The sequence below is a fragment of the Terrapene carolina genome, unplaced genomic scaffold (assembly GCF_002925995.2).
Source record: "Terrapene carolina triunguis isolate 2854851 unplaced genomic scaffold, T_m_triunguis-2.0 Scaffold22, whole genome shotgun sequence".
Taxonomy (NCBI): Eukaryota; Metazoa; Chordata; order Testudines; family Emydidae; genus Terrapene; species Terrapene triunguis.
The window spans coordinates 21,473,440-21,493,480 of NW_020664373.1; the positions used below are offsets into that span (position 1 = coordinate 21,473,440).

The window sequence follows — 20,041 nt, forward strand, 5'->3', positions numbered from 1 at the left end:
AGAAATGCCTCCTTGGTCTGAACGTTTGGGGGAAGGCGGAAAGCTTTGATGAACACGCAGGGATCCTTGTACAGGTTGGGATGATGCCATCTCCATGTTCCCTTCTCCTTGGTCCCTCATAATGGGAGAGAACTTTTCTCCCCGGCAACAGAAATTGTTAGAAAAGAACTGGCTGCTTGGAAAGGAGCAGAAGGAGCCTAATTAGCTTCCTGGAATAAATAGCCACACCCAGACCAAGCAACCACAGGTGGCACCCATTTTGGATTCCCCAGAGCGAAGTGGCACTGGGCAACTCATGTTCGGCCATTTGCCTTTTGCCAGCTCTGGAAGGGGTGGCTACAGGGGTTAAGGTAAATTTTGGGGTGGCTATAGCCCCCGCAAGCCTCCCCCAGTGCTGCCCCTTGTTATGCCTACCCATACTGGTGTGAAGTTGGACCACTGCTGGTGCCAGTTAGTCACTGAGGGGAGTTAAACCCCTTAGGATTAAGTTCAATATCGTTGAGGCCTCTGCTTCAACCTTAATTTACTGCATAGTTTCTTTATTCCTGAGTGTGAATACATTTCTAAGCATCGTGGGGGAAAAAATAATCAAAAAGTATCACTGTGATAACTCATATACAATTGCCTTCAAGAATTCTTTTCCAATGTCTTTTCTTGTGCCATCAGGAGACATAGAACAAGAGAACACTAAACAGTAAACCATGATCAGGGAAGCCAAGTGTCATGTATCTTACATGATATCCATGCATTTGGCAGCCCTGTAACGCATTCCAAGATTTCAGCTGGATTCTTGTCCATCTGACTTAGCTGAAGGAAAATGACATATGCAGGTAGTTCCACTTTTTGGCTAATACAGGGCACAGTTGCACTTCATGAGCAGGCAGCCAGTCGTCTCATCTCTCTGTTCACTCTGCTGGATCTGAGTTCAACATCAGACCTAGCTCCCTCCCTACCCATCCTCCTTGCAGCCAGTTGCACACCCCAACACACATTCCCCAGTCCCCGCCTCTGCTAACCAAACAGCCCTCTGTATCCCACAAAGTCAGGCACCTTCTACCACTCAGCTGCTTTCTGCCCCCAGCAGTCCCAACACCCATCTATTACCCAGAAGCCTCCTGCCCCAACACCAAACATCTACTTGCCGCCCCAAAGCACCTTCTATTCCCCACCTTCCCTCACAGTGATCCCTTTCCTTTCCCCAGCACCATCTACTCACTAGAAGTTCTCTGCTACCTAGGAAGCCCCAGCAACCACTCATCTCCCAGTAGCTCCAGCACCACCAATCCCCATTCACCTATTTCCCCAGCAACTCCAAGCAAAGACCTAGGCAGCTACCCTATAGTTTCTTATTCGGACTCCTTTACTCATCTCCCCCTTGATAAGTTTGGTGAAGATCCATTAACTACCAATGGCCACTGCTCAGAGCAGATTATGTTGACCATACACATACATTTATGGTTATATGCATATTATTTTCAAATATGAAAATTTTATTTGAAAAAAGTACAATAGTTGGAGCAGAACAAAACTTGGCAACTTTCATTAATGATACTTTTAATTATTTTTTTTCCACACCCAGGGCTTAATTTCCCACGTTTTCAACTTTTATAGTCAATTCAACCTATGCAATATGAATGCAAATATTTAGGGTAAGTGCAATATAACATCTGTGGCTGGCCCCTGTCAGCTGACTCAAACTCACAGGGATCAGGCTGTGGAGCTGTAAAATTGCAGTGTACACATTCGGGCTGGCAGAGGCCAGCTGCGGGTGTTTTATTGCACTTGTAACTCCTTTGGGGTTTAGAGAGCATGGCTCCTTTAAATCTTTTTCCTAAGGGGGGAAGGGGAGCAGTGAGAGAAAGGAGGGATGTAGCGGCACAAACAGCTCCTGCTCCCGTTTTGCTACCGGCGGGCTGAAGCTGCAGGGGAAGCGGGGGAGGGGCTTTTGCTGCCGGAGCGGCCCCAAGTGAGCGGCTCAATCCGGCGCGGCTGCACTGTCAGCCGCTTTTTGGTCTTTAAATAGCCGTCTGGGGGGAAATCCCGGACATTTTTAGCTTTTTACAAATTCCCCCCGACGGCTATTTAAAGACCCAAAAGCCGGACATGTCGGGGAAACCCGGACGGATGGTAACCCTAAACATTACACACTGTAGACATATCCTTAAAGTACTTTAATTATACATGTCACAATGTGCTCCAGCTATAATGAAATAAGAACCGACCATTGTTATGGTTATATGCATAAGGGACCTGAGTGAAGTTGGAGAGTTTAACCTTTATGTTTAGAATTCCCTGAATTCTGATTGCTCAATTTATGAACCATAAAGTTGCATACTAACAGTATCAAATTCCAATACTGACTGGAAACTAAAAGAAACACAAATCTAGACCAAGCTAAATTCGAAGGAACTGCTGCACATCAGCGCTAATATCAATGGATTTAAACAAAATGAAAAGTCTGAGAAAGGAAATGAGTATTTATCCTCTACTGGTCAGTTATGACAGAGGTCAGAAAACCCTCAAGGAGCAATATTTCCAGTGCTCAGTACAACAGGTTGATTTCAGACTTGAAAGGTGGATTCTGTAGCTCAGCAAATAGGTTTGTTTGGCTGCCCATGATACAATCCGATACAGTAGAAGATAAAAATTAGAGAATATATTAGTTTATTAGTGAAGAAGTTTTCTCCTGTTGTCTTGTTTGTAAAATAACTTTCTATTTCAGATCATTCCATTAAAAACTAGGAAGAGTAAGTGAAGTTTCCCTTACTCTCTCACACTCTTATAGCAATGGAGCAAATGTATTACAAATCAGAATTCGAGCTCTCACTTGGAGGTGAGAAAGAATCGAATGAGATATTCAGGGGTTCATTCCCCACCCTGCTAAATACTCTTGCATAATCCCAATTAATATTAACGGTGATGTCATGGGGTGTATGTACCTCAGGCTGGCCAGGCAGCCAAGGGATTAATGCAGGAACTGTCAGCCAAGGCTTACTGGCAGCCTTACAGCAGCTGGGAGAATAAAAGAGCTGAGAAGCGGAGGGGTGGGGCTGCTGCCAGAGGAGCAAGCAGGTTGGAAATGGAAACTCCTGCCAGCAAGCAGAGAGGGCATGACCCGATCTAAAGGTTGGAGAAGCCGACAGAAACCAAGGTAGGTAGGAAGGAGCTATGGGTACACCAGGAGGAGTTGTTGAGGACTGATTCCCCCTGCCTGGTTTAAAGGCCCTGATCTGTAACCCAGTAGAGTGGGGAGTCTGGGTTCCCCTATCCATCCCTCAGGTTTAAAAACTAAAGGGTTTTCCAAATCCCGCAAGTACCAAAACCCACAGGGATAAGGGGAAGAGCCCACACACCTCAGCAAGACTAACCCATTTCATAGCCCTGAATGGGACTACCATAGAGACTCAGGGAAAAGGAGCTGACTGGCCATCCTGCCAGATTAAGTAAACTCTGTGCAATGCTCTGTCTGACCAAAGGGGGTGCTGTTGCACCAGCACACTGGCTCACAAGTGGCTACATGTGCAAACCCTTCATGTTACAAGTTTCTTGAAGTATGGTGATTTGATGACCTCCCAAATTACTATCACTCAAGTCTCCTTAGAGTCTAGCTCCCAAATAAAACACAGATCCATACCGTAGACTGGCAAGTTAAAATTCATTTTCCTTTCATGGCAAAGGCAGTCTAGTTTCCCATGTTTTTCTCTTGCTGTCTCTCACACTTATTACACCACACTTAACTTATTTTCATTGATTTTTCCCCCACCAAAGTTTTGCATTTACTTTACTTTAATGTAAGTTTGATCCACTCAATAAAGAGCAATGAAAAATATTTTTTGATAATCCCATGATTTTACCTTCACAGAACACCAAAGTAACCAGTGCAATCTAGTCTCCATTATAATAGCGATGGTCCAATTGGATAATAAAGTCAGGCCACTTCTTCTATTCCTGAAATATTTTTAGTCTTCATTTACTCAACTCTGGTACTTTTCAAAATGAGAATGATAAATAAGCACTCTGGGATGGCATTGGAAAGTGACAAAGAGCTGTGACTACCTGTAATTTTTTTTTTTATTAGCTATCCTACATTTCTACTCATGTCAGACAATGAAAAGAAACCACAGTAGCAGCTGTCACAAGATTTTCACCTTGCCTACTTAATTTCAGAAAACCTTTCTTAATCACTTGCTTATTTCTCTGCTACCGTTACAAACATACCCCATACTTTCATAAATATATTTTTCCTTCAAACTAAACTACATGTTCCATGTAGACCTTAGTTCAAAAAATGAAACTTATTTTGTCAATTGAAATAGTATTTAAAATATTTCCTGGCGACACCAGAGCATGATTTTTATTTTATTTTTTATACTAAAAGGATTTTAAAACTCTGTGTGTGTGTGTGTGTGTGTGTGCGCGCGTGTGTGTAGATAGATAGATAGAGTGTTCTGAACAGATTTCTCAGTAAAAAGCATAAAGAATTTAGTAGGTTTTGCCAAAGAATTAGTAATAAGTGTTCAGTCTCAGTCAAAGCAGACTGAACAACTTCCACATCAAAAAGAATCATTATGAACTGTGTCAGATGCACAAATTTCACTCTCCTCACGTTAAACATATTTTCTTTATTGAAGTTTTCCCACAAAGCTATTTATTGACATGAGTGCTCATTTTATGACATGCTCGGCAGAAAATATACTTGTGAAAGAATATTACACTTGACATTTAATTTTGAAACAACAGTTGGCTTTCCAGTGGGAGTTTTGCCTGAGTAAGAAGTGCTGAATAGGGCTCTTTAATATTAAATTCACCACAGATATTTTTCAAAGGAAGACACCTGAATTTTGAAGTGTAAGGGCTACCCAAGCAATTCCCTTGTTTCTAAAGTAAAACAATCTGGTGCACTGCATAGTAACAATACAAGGAAGCATAGTAATATTGTATCTTATTGTTTTCAATTATCCTACACAATTAGGAGCTAATTTTATTTTTTTGGAAATTAGGTCAACTGCTAAAGTGCCAGTTATTTAAGGTAAAAAATGAAAAAATGGGATGATATATTATACGTACCTCCTGTTGCAGCTCTTCCCATCGAGTACTGAATTTCTCCAGTTTTTCATTGATCAATTCATCCAAGACTCCACCATCAGTTAAAGTCTGCGCCAGCTCCCGAATCTGATTGCGGTTATCTTCTGGATGTCGCATTAAGCTTTCCAAAGACTGAAAAGAAAAAAACCCATAAAAATCACGATTTGTTCTCCTTTTTCTCAGACCAGCAGAAAAGTCTGAAGAGCACTCATCTCTCATTAATGTGTAAGGAAGAAACCCTCCATTTCAGACACAATTGAAGTGCAGACATCAGATCAAAGTATCAAACAATTTCATATTTATGCCACAAAGTACTGTGTACTATGCATTACTAAAATAATGCTTTTGCAACTAAGGCCTCAAGTCTAGCAAAGCACTTAACCACGTGCTTAAATTTAAACATGAATAATCCCATTGATTTATTTTCTGCATCCATGTAGGACAATAGCTCATGCCAACATGCCTATACCTCTTGGTGAAAAAATGTCTATTGAAATAGAAAATCAAAATTATATAAATAAAATTATCACATCCTCCTTGCATTAATCCCATCAAATGTGATTTGTGTTTAAAATTAAGCATTTGCTTAAGTATTCTAAGGGCTGGTCTTCACTACCCGCCCGGATCGGCGGGAGAAAATCGATCTCTTGGGGATCGATTTATCGCGTCTCGTCGGGACGCGATAATCGATCCCTGAATCGATGCGCGTACTCCACCAGCCCAGGTAGGAGTAAGCACCGTCGACAGGGGAGCCGCGGCGGTCGATTTGCCGCCGTCCTCACAGCGGGGTAAGTCAGATCAGATATGTCGAATTCAGCTACGCTATTCCCGTAGCTGAATTTGCATATCTGAAATCGATCCCCTCCCCCCCCGTAGTGTAGACTTAGCCTAACTGGATTCGGGCCCAAGTGCAAAGTTACCATCCAATTAATTAATTGTATTCTGCACTCTGATGCACTGAGAAGAAGAAGAGTATGTCTACACGGGGATAAAAAACCTGCAATTGGCCTGGATCAGCTGACTTGAGGTTGTGGGGCTTCGGCTCCGGGGCTGAAAGATTGTTATGTAGATCCTGTGAGGGTGGAGAGTCCCAAAGCTAGGGCTCCAGCCTGAGCCCAAATGTTTACACAGCACATTTTAACCCCACAACCCAAACCCCATGAGCTCAAGTTAACTGACCTGATCCAGCCATGGCCAGGCGGCGGCGCTTTTATCCTCATGTAGACAAACCAAAACATAATTCTTAGATAGCCCATTGCCTTCATAAATAATGAATAAAGACTGAAAGGACCAGGCCCTAAGGATAAAATCATTGATGGTTTTGCCATTGACTTCAGTGGGGCCAGGATTTCTAAGAGTATATGTTTTATTATCATCAACATACATGAGAAATCAGTATTTTCACAAGGGATTACTCTATTCCATTTACATGGTAGTTATCAGCCTAAAACATGCACACACATTAAAATCAAATTATGACTTGTTGAATCAAGTAGTACTTTGTGATTTTCAAATAGTCTGTATCTTCCCAAATAGTTATGCAGATTCATGGTTTCTTTCATCTGTAACGGAAGGTTTTCCAAAATGGTGTTGGTATAACTCAATATGTGTCTTGATATTTTATATCAGTTAAGTCAGCACTTACATCTAATGCCTCTGAGATCTCTTCTGCACCTCCTTGGATATTTTCAGTTGCCCTGAGTTTCAGCTCCATCTCATTCAACCATCTATCTTCTGCCTCCAAGTAGGACAATAACTCACGCCAACATGACCATACCTCCTGGTGAAAAAAAATTTACTTTTAGATAGAAAATCAAAAATTTTAAAAAATCATAGCTGCTTTTCCACTATGTTTAGCCAGACGTTGCTGAATATATAACTGTGCTCTATCAGGATAACTATTCTGATTCTGTGGTTGTGAACTACATTTACATCAACTTAATATGAGCACAGTTTATTTAGCATGACAGTAGTAAAGGGGACAAAGATAAGAGTTTATTATCTGCTAATCCATCTGCTAGTGTCTATCTTATTTTTGCAGTTTGAGTAGTTGTAATATTAAAGACCAACAAAATAGCTGACCTCCAGAGTTTTGCACTTTCCATTTAGCCTGCTGCAGAGCCGCTGGTAGTTTGTAATTAATATGTCAAGTTCCTTTTCTAAGGCTTCGTGAGCTGCAGGTGGAGCTCTTGCTATAAAATTATTCACAGAGTCTGTGAGTAGCTTCACCTTCACCTCTTTCTGTGTGGCCTCCTCTTTTGCTCTCTGTAAAATAGAAGTAAACAATGGTCCTGACTTGTGGAGAAGAAAGCACAGTTCAAATAATTGCATCAAGATTCTACTTAGGTTGAAAGAAAGAAGAATCAAGGAAGTAATGCCCAACCACGCTGATATCATCTTTGATAGTGCAATGAAAATTTATTCATCTTGTTTTCATTTTGGAGGCAACATACACGTTTATCATGAATAACAAATAAATGTGTTACACAATATAGAACGACTGAATCTTTTGGAGTAGTGAGAAAACAAAACAAAATTTCAATAATATACTTGCTGAGAAAATGCTTCAGGCATCAATGTTGCAATACTTCACATTACAGATTAAAACATCTTTTGTGTTACTTCAAAATAAATTCAACTAACCAACTTTAACAGTGCACAGTCAATTGGGGAGATTAAAAAAAAATCATATTTCTGTCTAGGACCCCAGTCACAGCTGTATTTCAAATTTGAGCTTCAGCGTGAGCATTCTTTGGATCATCCCACTCATCTCCAGAATGAGCTGAGGATTTAGGGAGAGAATCCCTCCCTCATGCAATAGCACTGTCTGGGGTAACAGTGGAGCATGGAAGGCTTGAGGTGTGAACATGGCTTGGTCTTGGAAGAAGATGCAGTAAGAAGTGAGCAGTGATCCCAGTTAGAAAGGTGAAAGAAATGCAAATGTTAGGCAATCACAGAGGACCACAGTTTAATAGGGAATTTTAAAAATAATTAAACCATATTTAACCACCAAGCCGCCCTCATTGTTAGCCTATGTAATCACAACTAATTACTGTCACCCTCATCTGTGCTCTCTTTCCCTCCTATTGTTTGTTACTCTCATTAGTTAGGAGTTACTTTAATTAAATTCAAGATCCTCAGTGCAGGTAAGGTGTCTCTCCTTAGGGGCTTGTGAAACACCCAGCAGATGGGGTCCTGATTGTGACTGGTACTTTTAGACATTACTGTGCCATTACTAAAAATAATAAGGTAATGTTTATTTATATTATATCATTAATATGCCGGGTCCTTTACAGATATGCAAGACAACAGTTCCCTGCCCCAAAATGTTTACAGATTGAGGCACTGATCCTGCAAAGACTTAGACATGTGCTTAATGGTAAGCACATAAGTCCCAGTGGAGTCTTGAAACTACTCACATGTTTAAAGTTAAACACCTGCATAATTCTTTTCAGGACTGGGACCTATGGGCTCGGTTGTACCCCATTGGAGTAGTGTAGCTCTGCACCACCCCAGTGGGAGGTTCAAGAGGAATTCCTCCTGGAGCTTCTCAGCACAAAAGGAGGAATGTATCTGCTACAACATCCTTTCAGGAGGTTTTGAATGCTTTCCCCAAATCTCTGGGCCCTCTCCATGTGCCAATGGATATGGCAGATGGGAATATGCCCTTCCTTCCTACCTGCCTCTCCTTTGAGCCATGTTAGGCTGAGAATTATCTTTTTGCCCAGTAATGTAAAAGTACTGTCCGGGTAAGTACAAGTATCAGACAAGAATGGTAGTGGAGGTTTTAATATATGTCTTGTTAGTTAGAATTTGTATTCAAGATATGATCAAAGTAAGGGAGGGAAGGGCAATTATTTAAGTCTATTTATATCTGGTCAAAAATTGCATGTTTTGTATGTGCAGACTTCAGTAATGGGATTTTATTCTCTTATATTTATGAAGTATTGTGCTAGGCCAAAAACTCTCTCTGCATTTCACTGGGAAATTTACATAATTTGTCTTACTACGCCTGTTTCAATGGATAGTGTAATGTAAAAGTGCCATGAACTATTGTAATATAGATATTTCCGCATATTAATTATATCCCAATAGCATATGCTGACTTTTAATATGGGGTTACATTTCATTCACGGCAAATCACTGTTGTCCCATTTTGATTTCTTTAGGAATTTACATGATTTCTTTTCTATCAGCTGATAAAGAAAAACTCTTCAGCTGCAGGGGTACATGCTTCCATAAAACCCTCTGCCTAACAAAGAGATTTTTTTTTAAGGCCAGAGTGACCATTACAATCATCTCCTGCATAACCCACACCATAAATTCCTGCATCAAGCCCATGTCTTGCAGTTGATCTAGAGTATACACTAATAAATCATAAATAAATCATAAATGCACAACACCTGAATTCAAGTCCTAAATTATAGTCTCTCTCTGCTTAATGTAATAGTTAAACAATCAAACCGATTTCACCCTGATTTATCAAGTAATTATCTAGTGGTTAACTACTGCTAACAACTGATTCTTTGGAAATTATTGCTTAATTAAATTAATGCTCAGACTGCAAAGAATCCAAAATCCAATAAAGCAATGGGGGGAAAAAAAAAACCAAACCCTGTAGCAACAGAATACTGTGAAGATTTAAATATCTTTCAACAGACTCTAAATTGAAACAAATTACTTTAAGCCACCTATCACTTCAAATTTCAGATTTTCCAACTAGATATAAAAAGCAACTCTTTTAAATGAGCAAACAGATTGTGTGCAGCGATGGCTTCAAAAAAGAGTTTCAGACATAAATTAAACCAGTCAGTCTGCCTTTTACCTTCAGTTCCTCAACCGCTTTCTGTAATTCATCTGGTGTTTTATACTCAAAATCCCTCTCCAGGTATTCTTCTTCAGCTTGTGTTATCCATTCATGCATCTCTGACAAATCCTTTCGAAGACTAACAGTCTTATCCAAACCACCTTTTAGTGATGCCTTCTTAGCATAGGCCTTTAAGAAAGAAGCATGAAATGGTATTTGATATAAGCTTCTACTGCACAAAAATAAAGGTCATCATCATTGTAAAAAGCAAAAACTACAGATGCTAACAATGAATCAAATAAATATTGTTTTTTTTAAAAAAAAGTTGAAGCCTAACAAGTACCTATTTTGAGTCACAAGGCGCACAAAGTTGCATCTTGTTTAGCAGCAGCCCCATAACAGATAACATTTCAAGTGGCCAAATAAGATTTATGGAAGAGTACATGATTGCTCTCTGGCAAGTCTCCCTTATCTGCAAAGGTGCAGGTCACACTGCATGCATATGTAGTAATCTTAGCAGATTTTCCTCACATTTTTAAAAAAATGCCTGCAGTTTGAAATGCTTTTTATATGCACTTCTTATATGTATTTAATAGCTAGCATTGAAGTTACTATGTTAAGAATGCCCACTGGCAATGTATACTTTGATCATCATCAGCATATTAGATAGAAATACTACATCAAGAATATCATACAAGGCATAAAAAAAAAAAAAAACCCAATCACCCACAAGTTTTATCATCAAGAACTTAGAGGCGTTTTCCCCCTGCAGAATTTTAACTAGAATTTCTGTAAGCAAGCAGTACATGAGATATTAAAGAAAGCAGATCTTTAAAACAAGTTCTACATACATCAATACTGCACAATAAAAATAAACAACTAAAAGCTCCAAGGCAGGTTAGTGAAAGGGACCTCTTTGAGAAAGGACTGTGGAACTGGGCCAAGTAAGTGCTTTCCAGATTTCCAAGAAGCATACTACAACAGCAGTAATTTTTACAAACTTGTTAACCCGACAGATACAATTAAACCATTCTGCAACAGCAAAGTCACTTACACAATCCATGCCTCAATTTCTCCCTCTATAAAATGGGGATAAACATATTTTCCCACTTTCGTAAAACGTTTTAAGATTTTCTGCTGAAAAATCTCTAAACAGACAGGGCAATGTATTATTTTGTTAATCTGCCTCAGATATTTATCCATGCAATGGAAACCTTTAAACTGTTGGCTCTATAGAGGATAATGGTAGTATGGTTTGTCAACAGAGTGTTTAGTGAAATATACCTCAAGTTTAAATCTGTTGTGTAACATTCCTTACTTTCTTGTTTAAATATGGCTAAGAGTAAGTAGAACAGGACATTCAGTTCCTCACGGTGAAGGTTTGCTTTTTATGGCAAAGACATCAAATTCACCAGAAATTTTGTTTGTTTGTTTGTTTTCAGCATAAAAGGCAAGAAGTGTCCAGTGACAGAGGTGATGGAAAGGCATTGTATGGTTCACTCTCAGCAGCATGGGTAAGTGACGTATGACAAGTGGCAATACTGGGCCAGAATCTAATTTTAAAACCTGAGGTACTTTGGTTTGTGTTAATTTTAACTACCGTTAAAAGTGTATGTATGGAAATCTGTAGAGTTTTCATTCACCATTCAGAATGCATAACACTGAAAAACAATCGTGGGCTGGTTGCTCACTATAGTCGCATTATTTTTCAAATTCTTTTTTTAATATAAAAGCAGCTTGAGAGTGAGAGAGATATGTTCTCAGGGCGTGGGATCTGTAAAGCTGAACAGTTCTGCCACTGTAAGTAAGAAGAAAGCAATGATCTGCCAAGAGATGCTGAAGTGGATTCATTAAAATTCTTTAAAGAAGAATGGATCATCTTTAATATTTTTCTTCAGTTTTCTTTATATAAGACAATCCAGAGCAAAGAAAGAGTGCTTTATTCAGTTTGCGGGAATGGATCCTGATTGGTCAATCCAAATAGAATGATTTATAATGAACTAAATAGAGAGATCCCTTTTTAAAAATTGCCAATTTTAATATTAACAAAAAAGTACAAAACAATCATTGTATTTCTGTGTTTTAAGAAAGGTTTAGAAAACTTCAGACCCTCTTGAGGTCATCAACAGTTTCAATATGTAAACATGGGGACTTGTTTTAAGTGTACACAAACAAAAATAGCTTAAAATATCTCAGATTTAACAGGACTAAAGCTAAAACAAGTGAAACATTAGTAGAATACCTATTATACAATACTATACACTGTAAAGGATTATCTATATTTTGTAATGCCATTAGCAGTCATATTATACAAAGTGGTAACTTTACACTGACGACTGCTAGCTGTTTGATGTGTTTTCTTTATGGGTAAATATCACTGGTTCACCATGAACATAGTCAAAATAAAACACTTATCCTTTCAGGTCAATACTGCATACCACCTGTCCTTTACATTTGTGGGCACTTGTGACACACTAATTTAAATGGACGGGTAGATATCAGTTATAATTCTAAGTTACTGAATTCTGAAAACTAGAAGGACTTGATCTTGAGAATTACTAGTCAGTATAATAAAATATCAGAAGCAAAAGAACTGTTTTAATAAAAACTTACTCAGTGCAGAAGTTTATATGTCGACAGATGGAAATCTTTTTGCAAAAAAATCTATATTGTAAAGAGCTAATTTTACATCAGCAATAAGATGTACAGCTAGACTAAATTGCATAGTTTAATATATCTACTTTGCACATATTTCTACATGCTAGATAAACTTTGTATAATGGAAGGTTAATTAGCTTGAACCAAAAATGTCTAGATTCTTTCTCACATTGACTGGCTATGCACAGAGGGGGAGGAATTATGCCAATGAGAAATCTGAAAGTTAATTAAAAGAGAACCAGTCACAGCAAGAGACTCAGTACCTGTTGGCAAATGTGTTCCCATTGAGCATTGAGTTCTTTTAGTTCTGTCTGTATTCTGGAAGCAAATTCTGGCTCTGCTTCATTCTTCATTTTCTTCCCAACCTCATTAATACTGTTCAAACTGGGCTGGATTGTCTGGATATCATTTACTAAGGCCTAAAGGAATAGTAGACGGTTTATGAAAATAACACATGCAGATGCTGTTACAGATATGCCATTTCTATAAAACTGTCCAATAAAATAAGAGCATAAAATATTCTGCTACTATGTTTGTATTTGGTCCAGATCTCTATTGAAATGACCACAATTAACAGACAATATTATGCAAAATACAGAGTAGAAGGATGAACAGTCTTAAAATGAGTTTAAATGGTTAGCTTTTCTATGCAAGATAAAAAAAAAAGAATTAATAACATTTATACAGAATTATAATATGGCATAATATTTAAGAGGCATGGGGCTCAATTCTTCAGTATGATTCGGTCCCTTTGCACCACTCTGGTGCTACAAATGGTTTGTAAAGCCATCTTCCTTGACTATCACAGGAATTATCCCCCTGTGGGTGGCTGTATGCTACCCATTTTACAGCCTTGTGGGGAGGCTTGTGTGATGCTTTGCTCTGGCAATTCCCAGCTGCTGGATCTGCCCATGGGAGTATATTCATTTGGATGCAAATTAGATCAGCCCAAGGCTGTTGAAATTTGCACAAGAGACTAGCTCAGCCTCTAACCAGCTCTAATTCAGATTTCACTGAAGTCAATGGAAGTTTTGTATTGTCACCTGCTAGGATTTGTAGTGGCATACCATAAGGTGGCATAAAGTTACTTTTTCCATCCCTATCTGTTTCTGCATGAAGCAGAGCAGGCCTCAATAGAGAGCCTGCTCCCAAAAACTGTACAATCTAAATTGAACAAAGCATAAAGTACAACAAAAGTAAAGTGAAACAGGGGATTATGTTTAAAACAATCAAAAACTGAGTCATGTACAGGAATCAAATCATATACATTCTGATCATTTTTAATTACAGGCTCTGGTAGGATAAGTGAGGAATAGACTGCATAGGAAAGAAAGTCACTAGTGGCAACAAGGGAAAGGAAATAGGTTTTGAGGAGGCATTTGAAGAAAGAAAACAAGGATGTTTCATCCTTTTAAGAAGAGCAGTGAGCCAAGTGAAGGGAGCAGTGTGAAAACAGGAATGAAGGCAAAAGTAGAAGGAAGGAAAGGGAGGGAAAAGGTTAGAGCAAAGGTAGTGAGTTGAGCATGACAGGAGACTCAGGCAGAAACTTAAATGCCAGAATGAGCAGATTGAACTTTATGCAGAAAGAGACAAAAAGCCAGAAAAGAGACATCAAAGGGGGTGACAGAGTCATAACAGAAGAGGAAAAAGGTAATTTCAGCTGCTGAATATTGGATAGCTTAAAGAAGGGAGACTTGAGAAGGGATCATGGTATGAACAAAGGCTTTGGAAGTGGGAGTGAAGAATAGAAATGGAAGAGGAAGGAACAGATTGCAGAACTGTTATAAACTGAGAAGTGACAAGATTTGGTCTGAGTCTGAACATTTAATCAAAGATCACTAAGAATGCCATGAAGGACAGCAAAGCTTCTCACATGATGGAGATGGTGAGGAGAAGAAAAGTTTGGACAACAATGAGAATTTCAGCTTTTTAATGAAGTGTTTGACTTCCGAAGGACTTATTTTTATACACTTGCTACAAATTTAGGCCCATAGACTCCAGTGGAATTGCATTGAATTTATACCAGTCTAAGAGATACAAATCTGGCTCTCAACTTTGTGCCTCCTGCTTCCCTGAAATGAGAAACTACCACAAAATGGCAACAAGAAAAAAAAGTAGATGATATCTTGGGGGCAAAGTGTGCGCTCATCATAGTATGATTATTATTTGCAGTAGAACTCATTCAAGTGCCGGGTACTTTTTCAAATACTTAAGAAGGGAGGACCCTGCTCCAAGGAGCTCACAATGTTTCAAACTTTCTTGTTTTGTCCAGTCTGGACATACCACAAGGATACAGTATTACAGCATCCGTGTTACTCCCTTTGTATGTTCAACTTCCTGTTTTTTTCAGTATTTTCTTCAAAACCAAGAGATTCAGTTTTAAATTTATTTCTAGTTAGGCGAAAGTTTGGGTTGATTCTTCTTTTAAACACTCACCCAGCCACATACACACAAAGAATCCAGTACACAAGGACTACTTACTGTACATTGTTCAAGCTGTTTTTCCAGCGCTTCTGAGTCACCGAGGGCAGGCCACTCTTCCTTCAGAAAAGCATCCACTTCAGCCATCCATTTCTTCAGGGTTTTAGTGTCATTCTGTTTGTTAAAAACAACATTCTATTGTATGCTACAAGCACTGACTGGTGATAATAGAATTCATCATGGCACTATCACTAAACTTCATCACAATATAATTCTAAAATTAGGAAGAGGTCACAGCACTTTGAGCAATGCAAACAAGCAAATAAATTTTTGGGAGGATTGCCTTTCACCATTTGGCCTGCATTTTGAGCATTTTAGTCTCAGCATTTCTTGTTTTCAGGAATAAACAGTTTGGATTTTGTTTCTCTGATTTGTTAATGGTAAGAATACAAAAACCCTTTCCCTCCTCTTTTGAAAACAGCAAGAAGAAGAATGAGAATACCACCTTTCACTTATATATCACCACTTCTAAGGGTCTCCAACTATTTAAAATTGTCCTTTAATTGCGGTTCACCATCACTTAAAGTTTCCTTTTACACAATTATTAAAAAAGCATACGAAACTACCATCTTATTTCACTATCTTATTTCCACCATGTAGAAAAACTGCCCCTTGCAAAATAAGGAAGTAGTACTATGTTTTCTCTAAGGTTAACTGCAGAGATTGATACAGAGCAGGTCTACACTGCAGCTGGAAGCACGCTTCGCTGAATGAGTAGACAGACATGCACTAGCTCTGCTCAAGCTAGCACACTAAAAATAGTAGTGTAGCCAGGGCTAGCATAGGTTGCAGTTTGGGCTAGCCACCTGAGTACAAACTGGCCCAGACCCCCTAGGTACATACTTAGGTGGCTAGCCCAACCCACCATCTATGCTACCCCTGGTTACATTACTATTTTTAGCATTCTAGCTCAAGCAGAGTTAGCATGTGTCTGACTACTTGCAAAGGGAGGCACACTCCTAGCTTCAGTGTAGACATACTCTAACTGGGTTTCTGAATGTCACATAATCAACCAGTACCAGAGCTAGGAACAGAGTCCAGGAATCCTGATTCTCTATCCCCTGATCCAACCACATTTGAATGCTAATTCTAAGACCTAATGCTTAGCCTTTGGGAGTCAGTGAGAAGCTTATGTTATCCCTTTAATAAAGGCTAATGTGTCAGCTAAGGAGGAGCATCATCAAGTTATACAAATGATGAGCTGCTAAATTAACACTCAAATAGTATCACTTTTTTCTTCAAAGTATTGCTTTACGAACATCTGTAAAATGCACATTCAGCATTATACACAATATAATAATTCAATTATTATATTTTTAAAGCAGTCAGTTCTCATTTAAATAATATTGTGCCCAAAATTTGCTCAAATATACATATCAGGTAACCCATAAAGAAAATGCACCAGCTGGTCATTTTTATAGCACCAGGCTACTTTGCAAAATCAATTGAATCGATAAAAATTAATGATACAAAAGTGATGAATACCAAAATTACCAAAAGAGTGAATGAAGTGATTTCTTCTGTACTTTTGTTGTTAAGGAGTAAAAGTAATCCAGAATCATATTTTATTATGAGATTTCAGTATTTTAACATGCATGTATTAAACATTTTTCATTAAAGAGAAAAGGACCAATTTGAAGATTTCCTTTTGTTAACCCAGGATACAGAGATTACTCTTCAAAAACAGTGAAGATCAAATAAATGGATCACATTCTGAAATGAATATATGCTTTATCTGCTATCAGTAGTGATTTGAACATATACCTCTACGATACACTCCATTAGGAAGCAATAGCTAAGACGCTACCAAAGCTAACTAAACACTCAAAGTATACTAGAGGGATATACAAGCAATGAATTTTATATGAATTGTACACTTGTTGTGCAGTGATCCACGCTCAGAAATAGTGCACATTATATTGCCAAAAACTAAGTGTTTTACTGAGAGATGAAATGCTATTTAAGAAACCGAGGTTTGTCTTTTTGAAAATGGCAATGGTATCTTCCTAAACTTCTACCCAGAAACCCAGCAGTTATGAATAAAAATCCAATTTAAATTTCTTAAGGAAAGGATAGTACCTTAAACAGCGTACTTCCCAATTTTTCATTATATTAGCAATGAACACAAACCCAAGTCTTGCTATGACAGCCAAATTCATTATTTTCAGAATCAAAGTGCTACCAATTAAACCAAATTTAGGATTGTTGGGGTCTTCTGGAGAAGACTAGTTCTTAAATTGTTCATTACCTAATGATGATAATTTTTTTTTGTGGTCAAAACTCCCGTATGGTCAAAGAGAATCAGATGAATGAATGTTTTGTTATTTTGCTACTGGGTTTTTCTTTGCAGAAACAGGGATACAAGACCAACCATGACCCTGCTAACAGAACATTTATTCTTGACCAGATGACTATATTGGATTAAATAGGAAACAGTGATCTCAACTCACTCAAAAAATCCTATTGTGCTATAATCAATAGCACAAAAGCAACAATCAAATTCTACTTGAAACAAACCAAGGACAGGGACTGAAATATTCATATATTGTAAATGGAGCACTGTATGTAACAACTCACATTGTGCTGGTCAACCTTGAAAAGGCTTCAGGGTTACTTTGATTCCCTTGTCCTTTATGAGTACTTAAGTGATCGTTTACATGGAAGGAGGATAGAATAAAAATGTAAAGATACTTTCTGCAGAATACTTTCAGAATTGTGGTGCCTGGTTAATCAGAATCAATTTGAAAATTGTGCTTTAGGATTATATACAAATGGAACAGAAATATATTAAAAATTGAGACATGAATGACATATTACAATATTTGTTTGTCCAGGTTTCCCCCAATCTTGTTGTTCATTTGGTGAGCACCAACAGGGTGTCCGATGACTTGCCAACTAGTGTCTACATAAGATCTCTGCCATGAAGAAAACAATCTAGGGCTCTACTCCTGCACATTTGTATATAAATAATTTTACCTATGTGTGTAGTACAATGGGGTCCTAATCCTTGATTAGTGACCTCTAGTACTTTCTACCACAATAGAAGTAACAGTGATAATGACGACAAAAGTAATCCATTGAAATCAAGATGGTTAGAGTTGCATGGAAAAGTGTTAGAAGGATTACAGTGTTGGGGGCCTGACTTTATTCTCACTGAAATCAATAGGAGTTTTGTCATTGTTTTCAACACAAGCGAAAACAGGCAAAAGGTAAGAATTCTGGGTGAAATTCTGGACTCACTGAAGTCAATACCAAAGCTTCCATTGATTTTAGTGGGGTGAGGATTTCACTCTTATAACAATCTACCAAATGGATCATCATTGCATCAGTCAATCAACACCTTAGTACCTGCCAAAGGTTTAGAATTTTTAAAGTGCCTTTATTCTGATTCAAATACCCATTGCAATACAAGAATCTCACACATGGATTGACTTGAGACTCCTCCCTTCTATCTTGTTTTACTTCAAGAATTAACTTTTCCAGAAATATATAAAAATGCACGCATATATAAACATTATGTCATGTCACTGGACACCAGAAGATGGATGGGTGTGTATGTGTGTGAGAAAGAGGAATAACCCCTAATAACCTGAAACTGCTGGAGCTTAGTCATCAGGTCCTCAAGTTTTTGGCAACGGTCTACCAGCTGAGCTGATAACTTCTTCCAGCGGCTAAGGATCCCCTCAATTTCAGATCGATATTTCTGGCTGACCTCTGCAGGGGCTTTCCTGGACATCTCTTCCACAGTTGTGCTAAGATAGTTTAGGCCAGTTTGTTGCTCCTGTAGAGAGCTTTGCAAAGCCTGTGACATGAAAAATTAACATTATATTAATTCACTTGGAACTTACTGAGCTATTTTGAACACTTTCCCCCCCAGAAGCAGTAAAATATTATTGAGAAAATGGCTGAACAATTCTTGTAATAATTTCAAAGAAAAGAATTACACACTTCACCATGACCTAAGTAAAAGTTTAATCTTATTCAGAAAACAGCTGATTAGAAACACATTCAGTTGCTAATTTTAATGGTATAAATACATGGATAATTAAATTCATTGAGACATTGTATAATCCATTAAATAATTTATTATGGCCCCAATGATTACCATACACTTACCTTCAAGGATTGATCAATATATTGATCAGCATGGAGACCAGATATTTTCTGCTTTGCATTTCTCTATTTTCATTGGCAGTTGCATCCAGCAAAATGCTCTTTAGCCATCAGATAATAAAACAATACTAAAAGTCCACATGCAGAGAAGCTTTATGCCCACTGGCAAAGCTCATCCCACATCTGTCTCTGCTTGGAAATTTGACAGGAGTTGCAGATTGGGATGGAAAGAAGTAAATGTTCTGTATTTTTCATAACACTAGTTTCTAATGCATACATGAAAACATTCATTACGAGCTGAATGCCTAAGTGCTGTAAATATCTCTGAGAACATTTTGTTTCTCATGGGGAGATGCAAAAGCTATTCCCCTAAGTTGGTTAGTACCTTAAGTATTTGTTTCAACTCGCAAATACCAACCTTGGTGCTTTTTTCCAATAACATTCAGAAGCCTTTTCAATATCAGTAAGTACCCCCCCCCCCCCCCGACCCATAGCCTTTGGGCTAAATCCTCAGCTGGTGTAAATAGTCATAGCTCCATTGACTTCAATGGAGTTATGATGATTTAGGCCAACAGAAGTTCCATCCGCTTGTGTTTTTCAATCAGAAGGCTTTTTTCACAGTCTGTACACTTACCTTTAGCTCCCTGAGTCTCTGCTCCATGATCTCATATTCAGTGACAATAACCTGAGGTATGGAGAGTTTGGTCTCTAACTGCTGGATCCACAAAAGGATAGTGTTCATTGTCTCCTTATAGTGTGCAGGAGGCAAACTGTCAAAATCTAAACCAAATGCAGGGAGAAAAAGGAGAAGAAATGTAAAATGTTTCATTCTCTCTTAACTGAATCGTATCTGATTGTCAGGATACTCAGAAGTCCTAGGTAAAATCTTGGCCCTCT

General features: G+C 38.3%; 1 protein-coding gene across 1 annotated transcript in view; it reads right to left on the bottom strand.

Annotated features, from left to right (window-relative positions):
* The window catches only part of LOC112125929 (dystrophin-like), a 1,989,526-nt gene that overhangs the window by 1,114,248 nt on the left and 855,237 nt on the right, over positions 1 to 20,041 (bottom strand). The window contains exons 22-29 of the mRNA XM_026648920.1: positions 19,779 to 19,924; positions 18,621 to 18,833; positions 15,032 to 15,145; positions 12,814 to 12,969; positions 9,911 to 10,081; positions 7,168 to 7,350; positions 6,731 to 6,865; positions 5,068 to 5,217 (exon numbers count right to left, since the gene is read on the bottom strand). Of these exons, the coding sequence (XP_026504705.1) occupies positions 5,068 to 5,217; positions 6,731 to 6,865; positions 7,168 to 7,350; positions 9,911 to 10,081; positions 12,814 to 12,969; positions 15,032 to 15,145; positions 18,621 to 18,833; positions 19,779 to 19,924 (1,268 nt within the window). The remainder of the gene's footprint in view (positions 1 to 5,067; positions 5,218 to 6,730; positions 6,866 to 7,167; positions 7,351 to 9,910; positions 10,082 to 12,813; positions 12,970 to 15,031; positions 15,146 to 18,620; positions 18,834 to 19,778; positions 19,925 to 20,041) is intronic.